The following is a 21387-nucleotide window of genomic DNA, read 5'->3' on the forward strand; positions in this document are numbered from 1 at the left end:
TTATTCTCTGAATTTTTTTTTTTAATTTGATTTATATGCCGCCCTTCTCCGGAGACTCAGGGCGGCTTACAGTGCATTTGGGAATAAGGAAATTATCCTATTGTGCCTGGTGCAAAGATGCAGCTGAAATCTAGTTAGATGCTAATTGGAAAGTTAAAGCCTCAGATACAGATAGTCCTTGACTTACAATCATTTGTTTAGCCTCCATTCAAAGTTACAACAGCACTGAAAAAAGTGATTTATGATTGATCCTCTCTCTTATGAATCAGGGGTCATAAGTGAAAGCTACCAGTTTGCTTGTGGGTGTGCGTGTGTGCGCTCACTCACGTGCGTGACACTTCTGCGCATGCGCAGAAGTGTCCGGGTGGGTGGGTGGAGCCTCCCGCTGCCACTACTGGTTCACCCGATCTGGGGCAAACCGGTAGCAACCCACCACTGTTATAACTGTTGCAGCAACTCCATGGTCACGTATTCAAAATTCTGTCACTTGGCAACCAGCATGTATTTACGATGGTTGCAGCATCCTGGGGTCACGTGATTGCTATTTGCAACCTTCCCAGCTGACTTCTGACAAGCAAGGTCAACAGGGGAAGCCAGATTCACTTAACAACTGCATGATTCACTTAACTGCAGGGATAGCTTAGCAACGATGGGAAAAAGTGTTGTAAAATCGTGTGTGGCTCACTTAACAACTTGTCTGCCTTGTTTAGCAATGGAAATTATGGTCCCAATCTTGGTCATAGGTTGAGGCCTACCTGTCATTTAGACATTTAACACCTTCCTTTGGGATGCCTGGATAATTTATGGTTCACCAAAACCTCCAATTACTTTTGTTATTCAAGCATAGTAAGAAAATATTTACATGTAGTTTGCTGAGGATTACCAGATTAGCAGCAAAGGCAGAAACCAAATGTTTGCAGCATTTCTGATGATAAGATTTTGAAGTAGTTCCACCAGGTTTAGTCACTGTCAGGACAGGAAAAGACACAAATTTTCTTTGGCTGTTCATTTCAGTGTTTACATATAATTTTCCTTTCCTGAAGGCCAACTCTATCAAATGCACCCTCACCAGACATATATAATGGTTTTTCTGGCTTTATGGTCTCTGGTTAACAGAGTTGGTGTTCAGCAGGTTCTGACCACCTGCTGGAGAACCGGTAGCGGAAATTTTGAGTAGTTCAGAGAACTGGTAAATACCACCTCTGACTGGCCCCGCCCCCATCTATTCTCTGTCTCCTGAGTCCCAACCGATCGGGAGGAAATGGAGATTTTGCTGTAACCTTCCCCTGGAGTGGGGAGGTAATGGAGATTTTACAGTATCCTTCTCCTGGAGCGGGGTGGGAATGGAGATTTTAAAGAATCCTTCCTCTGCCACACTCACCAAGCCACGCCCACAGAACCAGTAGTAAAAATGTTTGAATCCCACCACTGGTGGTTAATGAGGGTAAAATGATTTCAAACAGAAGTTGCTCTGCTACTTCCAAACTAAATGATGGTTAATAAAGCCTCTGAATAGTTAAGGCAGGCAGCCTTTTTGTCACCAAGCATGGAGAAATATATATGCAATTAATAATAATAATAATTTATTAAATTTGTATGCTACTTGACTCCAGCAACTCAAGAAAATCTGTTTCGTCTAAGGCCACGACCACCCAGCACACCCACTCAGTCACATGACCAGCAAGTCATGCCCACAGTCACATATCTGCCAAGCCAAGCCAAGCCACGCCCACCAAGCCACGCCCACAGAACCGGTAGTAAAAAAAATTTGAATTCCACCACTAGGTAAGACTCAATTAAAGAAACATTGTTTGCAAGGAAGAAAAACAACAGATGGACAAGCTGCTGTTACAAAAGTTAGCTATTTTAATAGCAGAGACAAATAGTTAATAGACAGTGGGGCAAGTCAAACAATTGTTAATAATTCTAAATAGTTTTTCAGAATGGATCCAGCTCCATTCTGAATCATCCAGAAGAGATGCAATAGCCTTAGCAAATGGCCAGAAAGCTAAAGTCACAGGAAAAGGCAGTGTGCTGATTCCACGTCCGGAGGAAAAGTTTAGTAACATATTATGTGTGCCTGAAATGGAGCATGATTTACTGAGTGTCTCTAGTCTAGACAAACAAGGTCTAGACAAACAATATTTGCAAATGGGAGATGTCTCATAAAAAGAAATGGGAGTGTATGCGCACAGGGCATAAAACAGGATAATCTTTATGTGTTGCAGGGACAAAAGGTTCAATGTGCCCAAACATTTGGATATGTGGCACAACATGATTCATGTGTTCATCTCTTGCATAGAAACCTTGGCCATGTCAGCTTCAGAAATTTGCAAAATATGCAACAGTTTGGACAAAGGTTAAACTTAAAAGGGTGTAAGGCATGCTTGGACTGTGCAGTATATAAATCATCAAAGTCCAAAGCATTCCCAGTAAGCAGGAGTAGCACAAGGTAGACAACAAAAGCGCTGGAGCTGGTACATGCAGATTTGGTTGGGCCCCTATGCAAACCAGTTTGGGAGGAGCAAAGTATGTGCTGGTCATTGTAGATGACTACAGCAGATTTGGTTTCTGCTATTTACTTGAAGAGTAGAGGTGCTACAGAAATTTAAGCAATGGGTAAGCTCTGTAGAAAGGAGATATAAACAACAGGTATGTCAGCTGCAAACTGACAGAGGTTCAGAATTCATGCCAGTAAGTTTTCAGCAGTGGTTGGGACAGTTAGGAATAAACACAGACGCACAAATCCGTACACAGCAGCTGAAAATAGTATATCTGAGAGGCGGAATGGTGTCTTATAAATAATGAAGGACTCATTGCTGGAGGATTCTGGTCTGAGCAGATCATACTGGGGTGAAGCCATGTTGACTGCTAATTATTTAATCAATAGGCTGTGGAGTTCCTCTATTAATGATACTCCCTATGCAGTGTTATATGGGACAAAGCCATCTCTGCCACATTTAAGGGTGTTTGGAAGCAAAGCATGGGTGCAAATTCCAAAAGCAAAAAAGAGCCTTGGTAGTACAGGGGTTTAAGGCACCCTGTTATTAAGCTTATTAAGACCAGCTGCCTGCAATTACTGCAGGGTTCGAATCTCGCCAAGGCTCAAGGTTGACTCAGCCTTACATCCTTTCTAAGGTAGGTGAAATGAGGACCCAGTTTGTGGGGGCAATAAGCTGACTTTGTATAAATATACAAAAGGATGAAGGCTATTGCTGAGCACATTGTAAGCCGCCCTGAGTCTTCGGAGAAGGGCGGCATATAAATCAAATTAAAAATAAAATTAAAAAATTAAAAAAAAAGATAAAAGGTCAACCAAAGGCTAAAAAGCTCAGGTTTACGGGCTATGATCCTGACTCAAACAGCTATCGCTTTAAGATGGGAGCTAAAGAATAGTGATTTCCAGGTCTGCTAGGTTTGCAGAGCAAAATTGGAACAGAATTGATGCAAATTTCTGGAATGATCCACTTAGTGACAGTAACTCACTGATGGTGTCAGCGTTCAGGGAGGAGAAACTGAAAAAGAACAAGAAAAGGAGTCAGGAGAAGATGATGACTCAGATAGAGGCAAGAAAGGGTTGAAACACAAAAGCAGTCAATGCTACGCAGGTCAGAATGATGGAACAAAGGGATTTCACCTGAGAGGTATTCTGCTAGTGAAGTAAAGGTGTGTAATGTGTGGTATGAGCCAAGGAACTATAAGGAAGTATTGACATTACCCAAAATTGAACAAGTAAAGTGGAAAGAAGCCATGGACAAAGAAATGAAATCCATGGGTGATCGTAAAATGTTCACATCTATGATTTTGCCACAAGATTGGAAAGCCATAGGATGTAAGTGTATGTACAAAAAGGAAGTACTATCCAACAATGAAGTAAGCATCTTAAGTCACTTTACTGCCGCACCAACGCAATTGCATTGGATGGGTGTAAAAAGGATTCTCAGGTATTTGAAGGGAACTGTGAATTTGGGTCTTCAAATACAGATCTCTGAAGAATTGAAGTTGAAATGTTATGTTGACAGTGATGATGCCAATGATGTAAAAACCAGAAAGTCCAATTCTGGGATTGTGGTATTATTTGGAGGGGCTTTAATTGGTTGGAAGTCCAGAAAACAAATAACTGTAGCCATTTCTACAGCAGAGGCAGAATTTATTGCTCTACCTGAACTTTGTTTAGAGGTAACTTGATACGTACAACTGTTAAAGGATTTAAATGTAAATGTAAATGAAGCTGTAATGGTGTTTGAGGATAATGCTGCTTGCATTAAAATGGCAACAAGTGACACAGTAAAAAATAGAAGCAAGCATGTGGATATTAAATATTGTAATGTAAGAGAAGCCATCAAATATAAATTGATTAGCTTGCTTCACTATTCTTCAGAAGACAATTTGGCAGATATGACCAAGCTATTGAGTGGAGTGTACATGGGAAGAATATTACTTCCCATCACTTTAAAGAAAGACAGAGCAGCACGGAACTGGAGTGGCTTGCGAAGAATTGGGGAGGGAGAGGGAGGATACAGGTTAATTGGATAATTGAGTGATTGCACTGGATTGGAACTGCTTAAAGAGTGATGGGGAGCACTGAGCGTCAGCTCCAACCAAGTTTCCTTTCTGTAACACTTTAAGGTGATCAGTTAGTACCGATATCAGGATAAACAAACTTGGTTACTGCTTTTGCGTGCTGAGGGGTTTTTTTCCCCCATACTTTACGGAACCTGACAGATTGTTGGAGCTACTCCACGGCTGTGGGTAGCCAGACCATTGAGGTCCTGCAAGAAATGTATGGGGCTGCTGGGTTTCAGGGTCCGGGACCAAATTTAGGCCTAAAGAACCAGTAGTAAATCAGCCCCTGGAATCAAGGCTCTGGTTACGAGAACAGGGACAGATATTCCAGCCAGGCCACAACTCACATGCTTTCGCTGTGGGAAGCCGGGGCATCAGGCAGCAGAGTGTACTACGACGGCCACAAGACCATCACCCAGAACTCCCAGGCTGAAGCAGAGTATCGCTCAGAAATCCATCAAATCACCACTATATGGTGAGAGGGTGGTTGCAGGCATCTGAGGCTCAGCATAGGACCCACACCACCGGCACATGAAGACAGATGTTTGTCCCCAGAGCAAATCACCAAAGGGGAGAGGAATAGGGCGCCAGTAAACACCACCATGGAAGTCGGTTACCCTGTGGAATACAAAGACCTGCAAGCGGTCTTCAATAAACAGGAGTGTGACAACCTACCTCAGGGCCACTGACTGTGGGATAGAAATCCTCCCTGTGGCTGTTCTCCTGAAACCTAAAATGTACTCAATGACCCGCCCAGGAGATGAAAGAAATGAGGGCCTATATTGACAAAAACCTAAAGAGGGGGTTTATTGAACCTACCAGGTCCAGGATGGCAGCTCCTGTCCTGTTCAGGGAATAAAAGGATGGAGGATTTTGCTTATGTGTGAATTTCAGGGGCCTTAATACAGTTTGTGTAGAGCATCCTTATCCCCTGCCACTCATGAACGACATGTTGGCCCAGTTAGAGGAGGGTAGGATTTTCATGAAACTGGGGGTAGCTCGCACGAAGCCATCTACTGATGTAGCCCAGGCAGTTCAGATTGCTCTAGTCCAGCGGTTCTCAACCTGGGGGTCGCGACCCCTTTGGGAGTCGAACGGCCATTTCACAGGGGTCGCCAAAGCCCTCTCTCACCCCCCCCACGCCTTCACTCACCCTCACCCTCTGCCTCTGTTGGATCGCCGTTCGCCGTTCGCTTACCCTTCCCACTCCCAATCTATTTCTGCCTCCGGAGTCCCAGCTGATGGCTAGAGGGAAACAAACCGTTTAAATTCTTGCCGTGGGGCTTCAAAGGGGCACCCTACAGCTGATCAGTGTTAAGAAAACAAATGAGAAGACCGGTGCCTGCAAAAATAGAAAAAAAACAGCCCCTTTCAGCTTCAGCATAGGTTAATTACCATAAGTTGATTTGATCAGCCTCCGGACTCTCAGCTGATTTGCTCTCAGCTGTTTTGCGGAGGGCTCTGTTGCTAGCTGCAAAGAGAGGAGCAGATTTTTTTTCCCCCTAGCTACGCTGAAAAACCGAAACTGAAAGTAAGGGTCTTTGCTGCAACGTGACAAAATGAGGCAAAGAGAGATTTCTTTTTCTTTTTCCTCACCAAAAAAGGTAGGTGCAAAACTGCAAACAATGGGAAATTTAGGGCAAAAGAGGAGGTTCAAGATTTTAAAACACAAAAGAAAAAAAGCTCTATTTAACTAGGGAATTGTAATCATTGAGATACTATTAATTGTATATTGTGTTGAAAGCAGAAATGGTTAAGTTGTGGTTTGGAGGAATATATGGGGGAAATTATTTGGTTTATTATTATTGGTAAATATAATTAATTGATTTGTAAGAAATTGGATTGCATGGAAATAATTGGAATATTCATGTTCATATTGATTGATATACAAAAAAGATAGTTATATAACTAATTGATTTATATTAAAATGTTGAATTTGTATTAAACAACTGTATTACATAATTACATAATTACCCAATGTGAGGATGGATATAAAAATAGATGACAATGGGAAGGGATATAATATAGAAGGGAAAAATTGAATTTGATTAAGATTAGAGATGAGGATGAAGGGTAATATTGGTTTTTTAAAAAAACAGATGAGGAATAAATATGGCAAAAAGGAAATATAGAAATTGTAAATTTAATTGAAATGACTAAACACTGTTTAAATTTGTTAAACGGCCAAATACTCTGTTCAAAGAAAATGCATTGTATGTTTGTATGTGTGTTTCTAATTATTGCTATTTATTCATATTTGTTCTCTTTTATTCTTTAAAGTTTAACAATTCATTCTTTATCTTAATATCTTTATATTTGTTTGGGGTTGGTTTTCTTCCCTTTCATCTTTTTTATTGTACAGCAATCTTTCTCCTCAAACCTACCACCTCTCTCTTTTCTTTCCTTCTTACTTTCTCTTCCCCCCCTTCTTCTCCTCCCTACTTCCTCTTCCTTTCTCCTTCTCCTCCTCTCTTCCTCCCTCTTACCCTCACTCCTACTCTAATTTCCCTTCCCTTCCTTCATCCCTCTCTATTGCTGTATCCTTTTATGCATATGGACTACTCAGAGGGCTGAAAAAGTTATTTTTGACTGGTCCTCGCACTTTTGACCACTCCTCGAACTTACGACTGTCCTCACATTTTAGGTTTTTGCCCTATCTTGTCACCATGGTGAAGAGAAGCAGTTGTGAAATGAGTGACATGGTTGTTAAGAATGCTACAATGGGCATAAATGATGACCAGTCATAAGTGCGAAGACTGGTCAAAAGTGCGAGGACCTGTCAGAAATCACTTTTTTCAGCCCTCTGGGTAGTCCTTTTGTGCACATGGACTACTTAGAGGGCTGAAAAAATTATTTTTGACTGGTCCTTGCACTTTTGACCAGTCCTCGAATTTACGACTGTCCTCACATTTTACGTTTTTTGCCCTATCTTATCACCATGGTGAAGAGAAGCAGTTGTGAAATGGGTGACATGGTTGTTAAGAATGCTGCACGGGCATAAATGTGAGGATGGTCATAAGTATGAGGACCAGTCAAAAGTGCAAGGATCTGTCAGAAATGACTTTTTTCAGCCCTCTGAGTAGTCCCTATACACATAGCCATGGCCATCCGGTCACATGACCTCCAAGCCACACCCACAAAATAAGCCATGCCCACAGAACTGATAGTAAAAAAATTTAGAACCCACCCCTGGTTGGGGGTCACCACAACATGAGGAACTGTATTAATGGGTCGCGGCATTAGGAAGGTTGAGAACCACTGCTCTAGTCAAAGATGAGTTCTACCAGAAGAACCGGGCTCTGTTCACACATTGAGATGGATTCGTTTGGAAGGGTACCAAACTATATGTACCCATCAGTATGATTAGAGGTTTCACCCCAGTGCCATGATGTCTGTTCAGCGGGCCATTTTGGTTTTGTAAAAATGTTGCACCTAATTAACCACCAATTTTGGTGGCCTTCCATGAAGCGGGATATCGAAAATTATATAGGGAGCTGTACTATCTGCGCTACCAAGAAGAGTCGACCTGGCAAGCCTGTTGGATTGTTACAGCTGGTAGCTAACCCCACACAACTGTGGGAGCAGGTCACGATGGACTTCATTGTGGGATTACCAGACAGTCAGGGTCACAATGTAATATGGATTGTCATAGATCTATTTTCGAAGCAGGCTCATTTTATTGTCAGTGGCCTACAATATGAGGTAGAGGAAATATTAGACACCAGACTGCATGGGGGGGGAGGGGTCCTACAATACCTCGTTTTGTGGAAAGGGTATTCCTGGTCCGAGGTTTCATGGGTTTGGGAGGGTGATGTAACCGCCCCATGGCTCGTTGCCAAGTACCACCGTTGGTACCCAGACAAGTTGGGGCCTTTATCTTCTTAAATCGCTCACTGTTGTTCCTATATTTTAGATACCGTCTCCATGGTAGAGGGGGCCGCATGTCAGCCCCAGCCCTGCAACGGTACTTGGGGCCACCATTCGTGTGGAGATCGCCATTCCGCTGCTGCACGCTTTCGCTGATGACCCTTCCTGTGTGCCTGCCCTGCTGGGTCGTCAGCCTCGAGGCATACCTCTCACTTCGACTCCCCAGCCACATGCTAGATGACTTCAGGGGCATGCACTGAAGCAGTTTCTCACCATCCATCACTTTAAGGAAAGCAAGCACGTGAATATTAAATATTGTAATGTAAGAGAAGCCATCAAATATAAATTAATTAGCTTGCTTCACTGTTCTTCAGAAGAATATTACTTCCCATCACTTTAAAGAAAGACAGCGCAGCACGGAACTGGAGCAACTTGCAATGGATTGGGGAGAGAGAGGGAGGATACGGGTTAATTAGGTAATTGAGTGATTGCACTGGGGTGGAGCTGTATGCTGCTTAAAGGAGCAGCACGGAGCGTCGGCTCCAACAAAGATTCCTTTCTGTAACACTTTAAGGTGGTCAGTTAGTACCGATATCAGGATAAACAAACTTGGTTACTGCTTTTACATGCTGAGGGTTTTTTTTTTCCCCATAGTTTACGGAACCTGACAGTTATTTGATTTTATGTCTATTCCAGTCATAAAGGGAGGAGTGTCAGCATATAAGAAATTATGAGCTGGGATAGCCATAACAACAAGTCAGCCAACGGGAACTATTTGGTGACTAAGAAACAGGAGTTGTTGTGAACCATGGGAGATGGCTCAGAGCCTGGGTGCGGCTTAGCTTAACTGGTCTGTATTTAAGAGTAGCTTCTGTGATTCTGTGACTTCTGTGATTTCTAGATTCTAGCTTCTTGTCCTTGTACTTGCTACCACGTTGCAAGAGCTGCATGGGTATTGTATACATGCATCATGTTTTATATTATTGTATATAAATAAGTTTCTTCTATAAATGAATCGTGCTGAATTGTTTACTTGTGTGCTGGTTGGATTGCTGCAAACTCTTGACACAAATGTAGGGAGACTGGAGGAAAGGCGCTTTGGTGACTGCAAGTGAACAAAGGAGAGAATAAAATGTGAATAAAATGTGCATATGAATGAAAAACGATGGTGGCAAGATTTTCTTAATGACTTGCTGGCTTCCCCCTTGACTTTGTCTCTCAAGATGCCAGCCATCTCACCTTGTCTCTGAAGCTGCCAGTAGAGACTGATTTTAAGTCCCTTCATATACCGTGTTTCCCCAAAAATAAGACTCTGTTTTATATTTTTTTGAACCCTGAAATAAGCGCTTGGCCTTATTGCCATGTGCCCAAAAGCCTGATTGGGCTTATTATCAGGGGATGTCTTATTTGGGGGGAAACAGGGTAGTGCCATTGTAACATCAAATAGTCACTGAATGAATGGTGGTAAATCTAGTATTCTTCTTGCATTATCTGTAATGCAAGTATTAGAATTTAAAAGCCTTGATAGTACAGTGGTTTAATGCACCCTGTTATTAACACAGCTGCCTGCAATTTCTGCTGGTTCGAATCTCTCCAAGGCTCAAGGTTGACTCAGCTTCCATCCTTTCTAAGGTAGGTGAAATGAGGACCCAGTTTGTGGGGGCAATAAGCTGACTTTGTATAAAAAAAATATACAAAAAGAATGAAGGCTATTGCTTAACGCATTGTAAGCCGCCCTGAGTCTCCGGAGAAGGGCGGCATATAAATCAAATTAAAAAAAAAAAAAAAAAGAGTCCTTTGATCAGGCAGAGTGAAAGGAGCAAGCTGACCATTTGCCTTCAGCATCCAGGCTACTTACAAACCAGTTTCAAAACTATGGATTAGTAGTAAGTAATGAGAAGGAAGCAATTCTGGGGCTCTCTTTCTTCTTTTCTTCCTTTTTTTTTCATATGTAAAACATGAGGAGATTCTGATCATGGCTTGGTTTAAATAGTAGCCACTGTCAAAGGTGTAATTTCAATAGGAAGCTTTTCATTTCTTCAAAGGATGAAAAGAGGGACATAATAACAGTACCAAATCTACCTTTCGTGTCGAAACCATATGCTAAGCTTAACAGGTCCTTGACAGGTAGTCCTTGCTGTCCCTATAGTAGCAATTGGGACTGGAATTTATGTTGTTAAGCAATGGAGTTGTGCAACAGGCATGTCACAGATCAGAAAGATTGTAATGAACTGTGCAAGAGGTGCCACAAGGGTTGGGCGGGTGCTCAGAGATGCAGCACAGATGGGGAAAAGTGCATGAATGGCTTGCATAAGTGCAGAGGGCTGACTGAGGGTGAACGGATGGGGGAGATTTATCTCAGTGACTTGTGATCTTCCCTGCCAGCTTCCCCATTGACTTTCTGAGCAAGTAGAGATCATGTGATTCAGCGGTGGGTTTCAGATATTGTTACCACTGGTTCGCCACAAGAGCGGCCCTTCTGCGCATGCACCCAGCCTCGAAAATGTGCCTACATAGGACGGCATAGCGCCAGGCGGGGGGGGGGGCAGGCCAACCCATGATCTCTGCTACCGGTTCGGGAAAACCAGTCTGAACCGGCTGAATACCACCTCTGATGTAATTGCAGGATACTTGGCAACCAATTGTAAGTGCTAAAAGGTTGTCAAACACCCAGACTATGATCACTGTGGAGATAGTGGAACAGCCGGTCTCCAAGATTCAGTCATAATCACCATTTGTGCAACAACATCATAACTTGGAACAGTAACTGACCAAACGGTCATAGGTCAAAGACTATCTGCAGTATCTTAAGCATCTTCCATATGTTCAGAAGTTTCAGATTAATGGCAAATCGTTGGTGTCAGTGTAGGCCTAGCTCAGTGGTTCTCAACCTTCCTAATGCCGCAACCCTTTAATACAGTTCCTCATGTTGTGGTGACCCCCAACCATGAAGTTATTCCTAAAACCATCGAAAATATGTGTTTTCCGATGGTCTTAGGCCAGGGGTCCCCAACCTTTTGGACCTCAGGGACCACCAAGTTCATAATTTTAAATTTTGCGGACCACTAATACGAATCCAGTGGGCCGCTTGCTGAAGCACCTGGACTCCCAATGACGGGATGGGGTCCTTCAGGCGCTCTCTCTCCCCCCCACTCTTTCTCTCTCATTATCTCTTTCTCTCTCTCATTATCTCTCTCTCTCTCTCCCTCTCTCTTTCTCTCTCTCCCACTCTTTCTTTATCATTCTTTCTCTCTTCCCCTTTCTCTCTCTCTCCCCCACTCTCTCATTCTCTCCCCTCTTTCTTATTCTTTCTCTCTGTCCCACTCTTTCTTTCTCCTTTTCTCTCTCTCCCCAATTCTCTTTCTCTCCCCCTTTCTCTCTCTCCCCCACTCTCTCTCTTTCTGATTCTCTCATTCTGATTCTTTCATTTTGTCTCTCTCTCTCATTCTCTCTGATTCTGATTTTCTCTTTCATTCTGTCTCATTCTCTCTCTCTCTCTCTCTGATTCTCTGTCTCTTTCTCTCATTCTCTTTCATTCTGTCTTTCTCTTTCATTCTTCGTCTCTTTCTCTGTCTCATTCTGATTCTCTCTCTTTCTCTCTCTCTCTCATTCTCTCTCTCTCTCATCTCATGGGCCAGCCAGTGTTTTAGGGCTGAGAGGAAGTCAAACATCTCCCTGAAAGACCGAGGGCCGGAAGAAGTGTGGGAGCGAAGCACTACTTGAACTTGCGCGGCATGAGCATTCGCCTTGGTATATTTGCGCCAGCCGGTGGCCAAGGCAGCCCTCATCTCTCCGCTGAAAGTGTGGCATCAGGATTCCGCCTTGGTATATTTGCGGCGCAAGGCAGCCCTCATCTCCTGCCACTTGGGACTCAGAGTGGTAAACGGTGACTGGTCCGGGGAGCAGCCGGATTTTGCTCTCCATTGCGGACGCCAGATCGGCCCCCTGCAAGCTCTTGTCTCTCGAGGAGCCCAACCAAGGTTTCCCGCACCACTTCAGGGAGCGCTCCTCGAGAGACGAGCGCTTGCAGGGGGCCGATCTGGCATCCACAATGGAGAGCAAAATCCAGCTGCTCCCCAGACTAGTCACCATTTACCTCTCCAAGTCCCAAGCATCAGGAGATGAGGGCTGCCTTGTGCCGCAAATATACCAAGGCGGAATCCTGATGCCGCACTTACAGCGGAGAGAAGAAGCCGGATTTTGCTCTTCATTGCAGACACCAGGTCGTCCCCCTGCAAGCTCTCGTCTCTCGAGGAGACTGACCAAAGTTTCCAGCCCCGCTTAAGGGAGCGCTCCTCGAGAGATGAGAGCTTGCAGGGGGCCGATCTGGCGTCCGGATTAGAGAGCAAAATCCGGCTGCTCCTCGGATCAGACGCCATTTACCGCTCTGAGTCCCAAGCGACAGGAGAGGAGGGCTGCCTTGGGCCACTGGCTGGTACAAATATACTGAGGCGGAATGCTGTTGCCGTGCAAATGAAAGTAGTGCTTCGCTCTCACAGCTTCCAGCCATCGCAAACACTGCTTCTTCCCACTTCTGCCGCTCTTTCCCCCACCACTACAACAGCACCATTCATTCCAGATGGCGAGGGCTACACTCCTTTTTCCGTATTGCACCACCTGCAAAAATGCAAAAATACGAAAATTTCTCCGCAGACCATCAAAGGACCACCAGTTGGTGACCACTGTCTTAGGCGACCCCTGTGAAAGGGTTGTTCGACCCCCAAAGGGATCGCGACCCACAGGTTGAGAACCACTGGCCTAGCTGAATGAACGGTATGTTCAACTACTGAATGTTATACAAATTTTGAACTTTTTAATATTTCATAGATCTTTAACTCTACACCCCAAACACAATACAAAACCACATCAAGAAGCTATTGTAGAAACTGTACTGCTTGGTGTGTATGTAAAATTGAAATGTTCCCACATGTATTGTTTAAGAGAACAGATTGTTAGCCTAGAAAATCTAGTGCTACAGTGAAAAAGCTCTCTGTCTCCCATACAGTGTATGACTCATTCAATTTGAGTTTGTTTTTCATGTTCTCCATTTTACTCTGCTTGCACTTTGCCTCTATTATGTAATTCAGTTAGTAAAATAGTACTTACTGCATTAAAAATGGCACTAAAAAAAGTTGTCCAAAAGCCTACAATGAAAAAAAAAGAATTTTTATTTCTCTGTTCTATATTGAGTCTTCTTTCAACAAAGACTGAACATAATTGGGCATTAAAGGGCCAAATAGAAAACACATACAGATAGCATCTTTCTCTAGACTGAATTTAAGGCTTACCCATTCTGCTTTCACCAAAGCCAGACTGCACAATATTGATCTGGTACAGTGAATCAGTTATAGCAAAAATCATTTCCCCCGTTCTCAAAAGTGGCTTTAAACCTGTTACACCACACACGGTAGGAAACAGGTACAGTAATTGTTGTATGCTGCACAGAGACATTTTCCACGAGGCAGCCATATAAATTTGATCAATAAATAAAATAAACTTTTATTTTACTAAAAATAGTACTGGATACATAACATCTCAGGGAATTCTTTCATAGAGTTTAAATCATGCCTGTTTCTTCCTTAGCCAGTGGAGAGAAATCTGGCATTATTCCTAACTGAAGTCTAACATGTTGCACAGAGGAAGTTACAAAAATGATGGACTCCATCTGAACTCAATAGTGTGACATAGAAACAATAACCCAAGTAAAAAAATGAATAAAACAACAAAAGGCATCCCAAAAAATGTAGCTTTGGCTATATAAAAACTACAGATTCCAGAATAAGCAGGAAGTTGGCCAGCAGCTAAACATCCCATCCCATGAAACAGTATCTGGCTCAACAACAATGAATGAGGAGGCTAAAGTACTGTAGACTACAGTAGAGAGTACTGAAACATTATAAAAAGGGCCAAACAAGGACTTGGTTGGAAGACCTTCCATTGTACCCATGGGTCATAATCCATCTTCTCTCCCCTGTTTATTGATGGAACTTGGTAAGTTATTTGATTCAACAAAATGGATAAGCTTACCTTTGATAATCCTTACTGAAAATCAAGAGATATGCTATAGATATAGAAGTTGTAGTTTGTAGAGTACAACTTTTAAACATATTGGTCTTGGGATTCTATGCTATAAAAGAAATATACAAAAAGAGGAGAAGGCCAAAGAACACAAGGCAGACGCAGAAAAAGATGGAGAGGCATCGAAGACACATAACAACAACATCAAATAGCAATGGTTGAGGCCACTAGAAGTGCAACAATGGCTGATACCACTAGAACTTTGTATCTCCCTCGACATCTGAAGCAGTAAAAGAGGAAGTAAAGAAGGAGGAGGAAGAAAAGACTGGATACTTACTGTATTGACCAGGTGCACGCAAAGCTGTAGAGGAAAGCCAGATAGTCTGGGGGACCACTAGAAATAAAGAGAAAAAACATACTGGTTTACAAAAGTATTGTCAGCATAAATCCATTAGCTGTTGTTTTTAAATCAAATTAATACTGCTGCCCCTCCAAAATAATTACCACAGCATATGATTGTAATTGCAAAGATATCTAAATCTAATCTAAATCTTAAATACAATTTAGTTCAGAGTTAAAAATAATTTGGCATTGATAAACTAGAAATTACATTTTTTCAGCTCTGTGTATATTTTTAAAGAAATCCTTTAAAGAAATCATGTTTGTCAAATAAATTCCTAAGTATTTAACCTAATGTCTTATTCTATATAAAATAATATATTCCCTCTCTGTAAGATGTAAGATATCTCCATATATCCAAAAAACGATGATAATGACATACAGGCTGAGAGGGAGTTAGGAGTGTTCAGGGGAATTTGCTGGAAATCCTTTGAGATCAAATAATTATATCTACATGTAGGGAAAAAGTCATTCATTTTTTCAGGGATAAAGAAATCTACTTTGATGTCTTTTATATAATTTTGTTAACACAAACTGAGGTACTTGTAATTGTTATTTTTCCAGATTCAGTCTGAAAGCTTACTATTATGAATCTTCTTCCCCTCTGATTTTTTTTTTCGAGAGTCTATGGTAAACTTTTCACATATATTATTACTCCATCCCCCCGCCCTTTGTTAGTGGTCACAATTTCTTTTTACCAATAGATTTAGAATGTCATTTTAATGTGTGTGTTTTGAAGACATACATTATGTATTAAATATTAGCTGAAAACAGTATGATCTAAGTAGACATTAATTTAATTTACACAGGCTTACTAGCTTTTTTATCTACTTTTTTATCTTTGCTATTTCTTATAGAAAAGGAAACACTACATGATCGTCCATAAAGTACACCACATACTTTATTAGTGATACTATCCATTCAATCATGCCCAATTGTAGGCAATTCTATGGACCAGCTCTCTCCACATTTTCCAATTTTGTACAGCTTCTTTCAGTTGTGTTATGCTATGTCAGCTTTGATTTTATACCCATCATGTTTTTGGAGGTCTGACTCTTCCAAATTAACTGCCTTTTCCAATGAGTTTGCTTGCATAATAACATGGCTGAAATAAGTAAGGTGTCATTGTGATTTTGCCTTCCAGCTTGGTTTTATATACTCCAATACTTGCTTGTTTGTCTCCTTTACTGTCCAAGGAAAGTATTCCAGGGCTCCTTTGCTGAAGAGTTCCTGGGACAGCAAAGGGGCCCACCTCACATGTTTTATTGCTCATGTTCAAAATGACCTCCAGATAAAATGCCCATTTATATCTGCTCTTTTTGTCCTGAAGACAAAATTTATAAAAACGCACAAGCTTTCCTGAGATTCATCAGATACCCAGGAAAGCCTACGCGGTTCCATAAAATGGGTTAATTGGAAGTTAACTACACTTCTGATTTTCTGCCACCACAACTCTCCTATAATGGCTACAGCGAAAAGTACCAGCTTGTGTAAGTGTCCTCTGTTGTCGTCCCCAGCCATTCAGCCGTGTCCAATCTCAGCGACTATACAGCTCACCACTCACCATGTTCCTCTCATGCAGATAATCCATGCTTCCAGAAATAGCATGAATGAATATTGTCCCTAAACTGTACAATTGTCTTTACGACCTCACTCACCACGTCCACGGGAGGTCGCCAAGATTTTTCGAAGCGGTCCGACCGCCGGCGGTGAAAAGCTGTGCCAGCCGCACCAGTAACACGCCGCAAGAAACCTAAATAAAACAAAACGAAAAGCGCAGCTCCCCAGGCGATCGTCGATAGTTGCCAGCCTTCGTCCCTCATGGCTCAGGTGGCCGGTGCCGCACGGAAAACGAGAAGATCAGCAGAAAGCCGAAGAAGAGTACAAAATGCTTCCCTCCGTCTCGCAGATTTTTACTGGGTTGGAGGCGGAGCTTGATGAAAGCAGCTATTTCCTCATCTTGGTATTTTTCCGTAATTCCATCGGGCAACATGCCTGAATAGCCACCTGCCCAACGCCTCGCTTTCGGTTAATCGCATGTTTGCGCCAATGGAGGAGATCTCCACAGACACCACTCTGAAACTACAAAGGAGAAGCGATTTGTGTTACAGAAACCCTGAGAGATTTTAAAAGATGCACAGAACAGAAGTTATATTTTTCTATTCTTTTTGCGGCCTTTTTAGTTTCATTTAGACAATGATTTGTTAGCATACCAAGCTACCCATGGATTCTCCAATTAACTCTTTATTCCTGGTTCGCCGACATACAGCAGAATAGCAAGAATTGGATTGTCATAAATTACCTTTTTTTTAATGGTTTAGTGGTAGCAGCTTGATTTGCTAGGCAATTGTTTTCTGCAGGCACATTTTTGTCTGAGGGGACAAAATTTAAGTGATAGGCAATATTAACTGAGTCCCGCACAATTCCGCTCTGATCCTGCAGCGGGACGTTGCTATTATAGAAGTCCGAGAATGGCAAAACGGACCATCTTTAACTGGGCAGGGCGGAACGGCCAGAGCAAAGGAACTAGTCTAGCTAGCGTAATTAGGGACATGACAGGCGGATCTTACTTTTAATACAGGACATTCATTCTGTCCTGTTACGCTGCTCTCTTCAAGCTCTTCAGATAAGTCCCCACCTAGTTTCACTTGTTCATTTATCGATGACCGATAAATGCCAACACTTCACTTGAATTTGGGGTGAGGCGGGGTGGTGGTAGTATTACAAAATAAATCCATACGGCCTGGATTCACTCGACATAAGAAGCTAAAATGTGGTTGGAGAGCCGATTATTTTTATTAAAAATGTACAGCAACTTTGGGCGGGAATCGATCCAATAGGAAATCTGCTAGAGGACGCGTCGTTGTTCTTGGGGGGAAAACCCACAATCTTAATCATATTACATAGTTCTAGATAGGATTAATTTTAAGGTTATTAATTCAATAATATTATACTGTATACAGATAGGCATACAGTCTGTCGACTTAGTCCAACAAGAAAACGCAATGCAGAGTAAAAACACCACCGCAGACAAAATATTAAAAGGCCCGTGTGAGCAGCGTCACTGTCCTACGGAATGATGCTCTTTCTAGAACACGCCCAGGTTCCCGTAAAAGCCAATTACGGCGCAATGTTCTTTCTTAACCAGCCAATCCATATAAGCCTGCCTATTGCTTTCTTTCCGGTAACTGTTTTGGAAAGTGAAAATTGCGAAAGGAAGAGGAATTGGAGCTTGGTGCTTTGAGGCCTGTGTGATGTCTTGCTTTTTCCAAACTCTTTCTAACAAATACAGATCCAGACAGGGAAGCGAAAGTATTATAGAGGAACAATTATTCCAATGGGGATTGACGGGTAAATTTCGTTTGGAGCCATTTTTCCTAAAGATGGAATCCATAGATTAATTTACTTAGGATCTATTGATAAGCTAGTTTGTATTGGGGGCAGCCAGGGAATTGAATTAATTCAACGAGAGCATGTTTTTACTTAAAACTATCAAAATGCAAAAGGTATAAAAAGCAAGCAATGGTAATTAAGTACTGTATATTAAAAACTAGTTTCAGCTTGATAGGATTAATGTACAAAGTACTTTGGTTCATTGCCTGTTCAAAAAGCCAGATGATGCAAAGATAACCTAAAATGAATAAGTACCTTATTAATTCAGTATTAAGTGGTTCAGATACTTATGTAGTTTTCCAAATCAAGAATTTACATATTGTTTGTTCAGAGGGAAGAGGTATAAGATATCTTCTTTAAAATCCCTTGTCTTAAAAAATAACAAATATATTGTTACACTGACATTCCTATGTTTGGATTTAAAAAGTAAATTCTCTTGAATAGTTATGCTATTCCATAAATTAGATTGTCTGTCCTGTACAACTTACAACTAGTATGTAAATTGTAGCTGCTCTCATTGCAATCCCATGAATACAGGAATCAATGTAACAGGTTATATGTGATGTGAAACCACTTAATTTACCAGCTTTAGACTTGCTAGAATTAACTCCAGGAATTCCCATTGGATATGTTGGCTGAGAATTGTGAGAATAGTAATGGTAACTTCTTAATGCTTGGTATAATTTCTTACCCTTTGGGTAATAATCAAATGTATTAAATATGCGTTAAAATGAAATATCTTCAAAAAGATAATTCTGTGTTTACACATATCTTGAAATGCCAATTAAAACAAGGCACCAGGTTTGAGAAAACTGCTGCACTGTATTTGCTCCCCTTCTAGAATGTCAGTGAAAATAGCTATCTTGAAATAAGTTCTAAGAAAATGACGATAACTCCTTTTGCATAATCAAAGTATAATGTCTAATTCTTTAGATTAATTGTATTTCAAACAGCTGTTTATGTAAGTTAAGAGTTCCTATGCAATAGTTTCCCTTTCTTATTTTTAGCTATTCATCTGTATCCCTATCAGATAGAAGGTATAAATTGGATGATAAGCTGCTATGAAACTGGGCATGGCTGTATTCTGGGTGATGAAATGGGACTGGGGAAGACTTGCCAGGTATTATTTTGTCTTTATGAAATGTATGATTTCCTAATTGTCAAAAGAAAAATGAATGTTATTAAAATAAATCCAAAATATGTTTAAAATCTATTTCAGACTATTTGTCTGCTTGTTTTTTTGAGTGGGAAGCTTCATAGGAGACCTTTTGTGATCATTTGCCCTCTCTCTGTGTTAAACAGCTGGAAAGATGAATTAAAAAGGTAAACATTCTAGAGTTTTTACATTTCGTGAAGGACATTCTGGCAAGTTTCAAATGTAATTTGTGTGCTGCCCAGAGTCAATTTGGAGTTAGACAGTGCCTAAATACAGAATTGGTGGCATTATTACAAACTACCATATACTGTATGTTATGCCTGTTGATAATCAGAAATCTAGTAGCATATTTCCAACTAATATATTTTATTAAAATATTTTGTGAGGTGTAACACATTTATCAGATGTATACAGTTGCAAGAAAAAGTATGTGAACCCCTTGGGATTATGTGGAGTTTTGCATGAATTGGTCATAAAATGTGCTCTGAACTTCATCTAAGTCACAACAATAGAAAAACACAGTCTGCTTAAAATAATACTACACAAACATTAGATGTTGCCATAGTTTTATTGAACATGGGCCTGGTGGCTCAGCAGACTGATAGCATTGTGATTAACACCAGCTGTCTGCAATTACTGTAAGTTCGAATCTCACCAGGCTCAAGGTTGACTCAGCCTTCCATCCTTTCTAAGGTAGGTAAATTGAGGACCCAGTTTGTGGGGGCAATAAGCTGACTTTGTATAAATATGCAAAAGTATGAAGGCTATTGCTTAACGCATTGTAAGCTGCCCTGAGTCTCTGGAGAAGGGCGGCATATAAATCAAATTTAAAAAAAAAAACATAACATGTAAAACATTCACAGTGCAGGGAGGAAAAAGTATGTGAACCTTTGGACTTAATAACTGGTTGACCCTCCTTTGGCAGCAATAACCTCAACCAAACATTTCCTGTAGTTGCAGATCAGACCTGTACAACGATTTGGAGTAATTTTGGACCACTCCTCTTCACAAAACTGTTTCAGTGTAGCAATATTCTTGGGATGTCTGGTGTGAATTGCTCTCTTAAGGTCATGCCACAGCATTTCAATCAGATTGAGGTCAGGACTCTGGGCCACTCCAGAAGGGGTATTCTGTGCTGTTGAAGCCATTTTTTTGTTGAATTACTTGTATGCTTTGGGTCATTGTCATTTTCCCATCAATGACAACAATCCCTCCAGGCCCTGAGGCAGCAAAGCAGCCCCAAACCATGATGCTCCCTCCACCATGTTTTACAGTGGGGATGAGATTTTGATATTGGTGTGCTGTGCCTTTTTTTCTCAACACATAGTGTTGTGTGTTCTTCCCAAACAACTCAATTTTGGTTTCATCTGTCCACAGTATATTTTGCCAGTAGTGCTGTGGAACATCCAGATGCTCTTTTGCAAACTTCAAACGTGCTGCAATATTTTTTTGGGACAGCAATGGCTTCCTCCGTGGTGTCCTCCCATGTACTCCATTCTTGTTTAATGTTTTCCTTATTGTAGATGTGTCAACAAAAATGTTAGCATGTGCCAGAGATTTCTGTAGGTCTTTAGCTGACACTCTAGGATTCTTCTTTACCTCATGAAGCATTCTGGAGTCTTTTTTACAGGACGACCACGCCTAGGGAGAGTAGCAACAGTGCTAAACTTTCTCCATTTGTAGACAGTCTGTCTTACCGTGGACACATGAACATCAAGGCTCTTGGAGATACTTTGTAACCTTTTCCAGCTTCATGCAAGTCAACAATTCTTGATCGTAGGTCTTCTGAGAGCTGTTTTCTGTGAGGCATGGTTCACATCAGACAGTGCTTCTTGAAACCAGTAAACTCAAAACAGGTGTGTGTTTTTAAAGGGCAGGACAGCTGTCAGCAACACATCCAATATCATCACACTGATTGGAGTCAAGGTTGGCTCACTCCTGGCTCCAATTAGCTCTTGGAGACGTCATTAGGCTAGGGGCTCACATAC

General features: G+C 41.5%; 2 protein-coding genes across 2 annotated transcripts in view; one reads left to right on the top strand and one right to left on the bottom strand.

Annotated features, from left to right (window-relative positions):
* The window catches only part of LOC139313033 (uncharacterized), a 54371-nt gene extending 37626 nt beyond the window's left edge, over nucleotides 1-16745 (bottom strand). The window contains exons 1-3 of the mRNA XM_070938359.1: nucleotides 16509-16745; nucleotides 14789-14845; nucleotides 13540-13577 (exon numbers count right to left, since the gene is read on the bottom strand). Coding sequence (XP_070794460.1) covers nucleotides 13540-13577; nucleotides 14789-14845; nucleotides 16509-16673 — 260 coding nt within the window. The 5' untranslated portion in view covers nucleotides 16674-16745. The remainder of the gene's footprint in view (nucleotides 1-13539; nucleotides 13578-14788; nucleotides 14846-16508) is intronic.
* Nucleotides 16746-18093: 1348 nt separating this feature from the next.
* The window catches only part of CHD1L (chromodomain helicase DNA binding protein 1 like), a 91893-nt gene continuing 88599 nt past the window's right edge, over nucleotides 18094-21387 (top strand). The window contains exons 1-3 of the mRNA XM_070938354.1: nucleotides 18094-18201; nucleotides 19251-19363; nucleotides 19463-19566. Coding sequence (XP_070794455.1) covers nucleotides 18105-18201; nucleotides 19251-19363; nucleotides 19463-19566 — 314 coding nt within the window. The 5' untranslated portion in view covers nucleotides 18094-18104. The remainder of the gene's footprint in view (nucleotides 18202-19250; nucleotides 19364-19462; nucleotides 19567-21387) is intronic.

Source organism: Pituophis catenifer, unplaced genomic scaffold (assembly GCF_029215685.1).
Source record: "Pituophis catenifer annectens isolate HBS135680 unplaced genomic scaffold, rPitCat1.0.hap2 SCAF_2, whole genome shotgun sequence".
In the NCBI taxonomy this organism is placed as follows: domain Eukaryota; kingdom Metazoa; phylum Chordata; class Lepidosauria; order Squamata; family Colubridae; genus Pituophis; species Pituophis catenifer.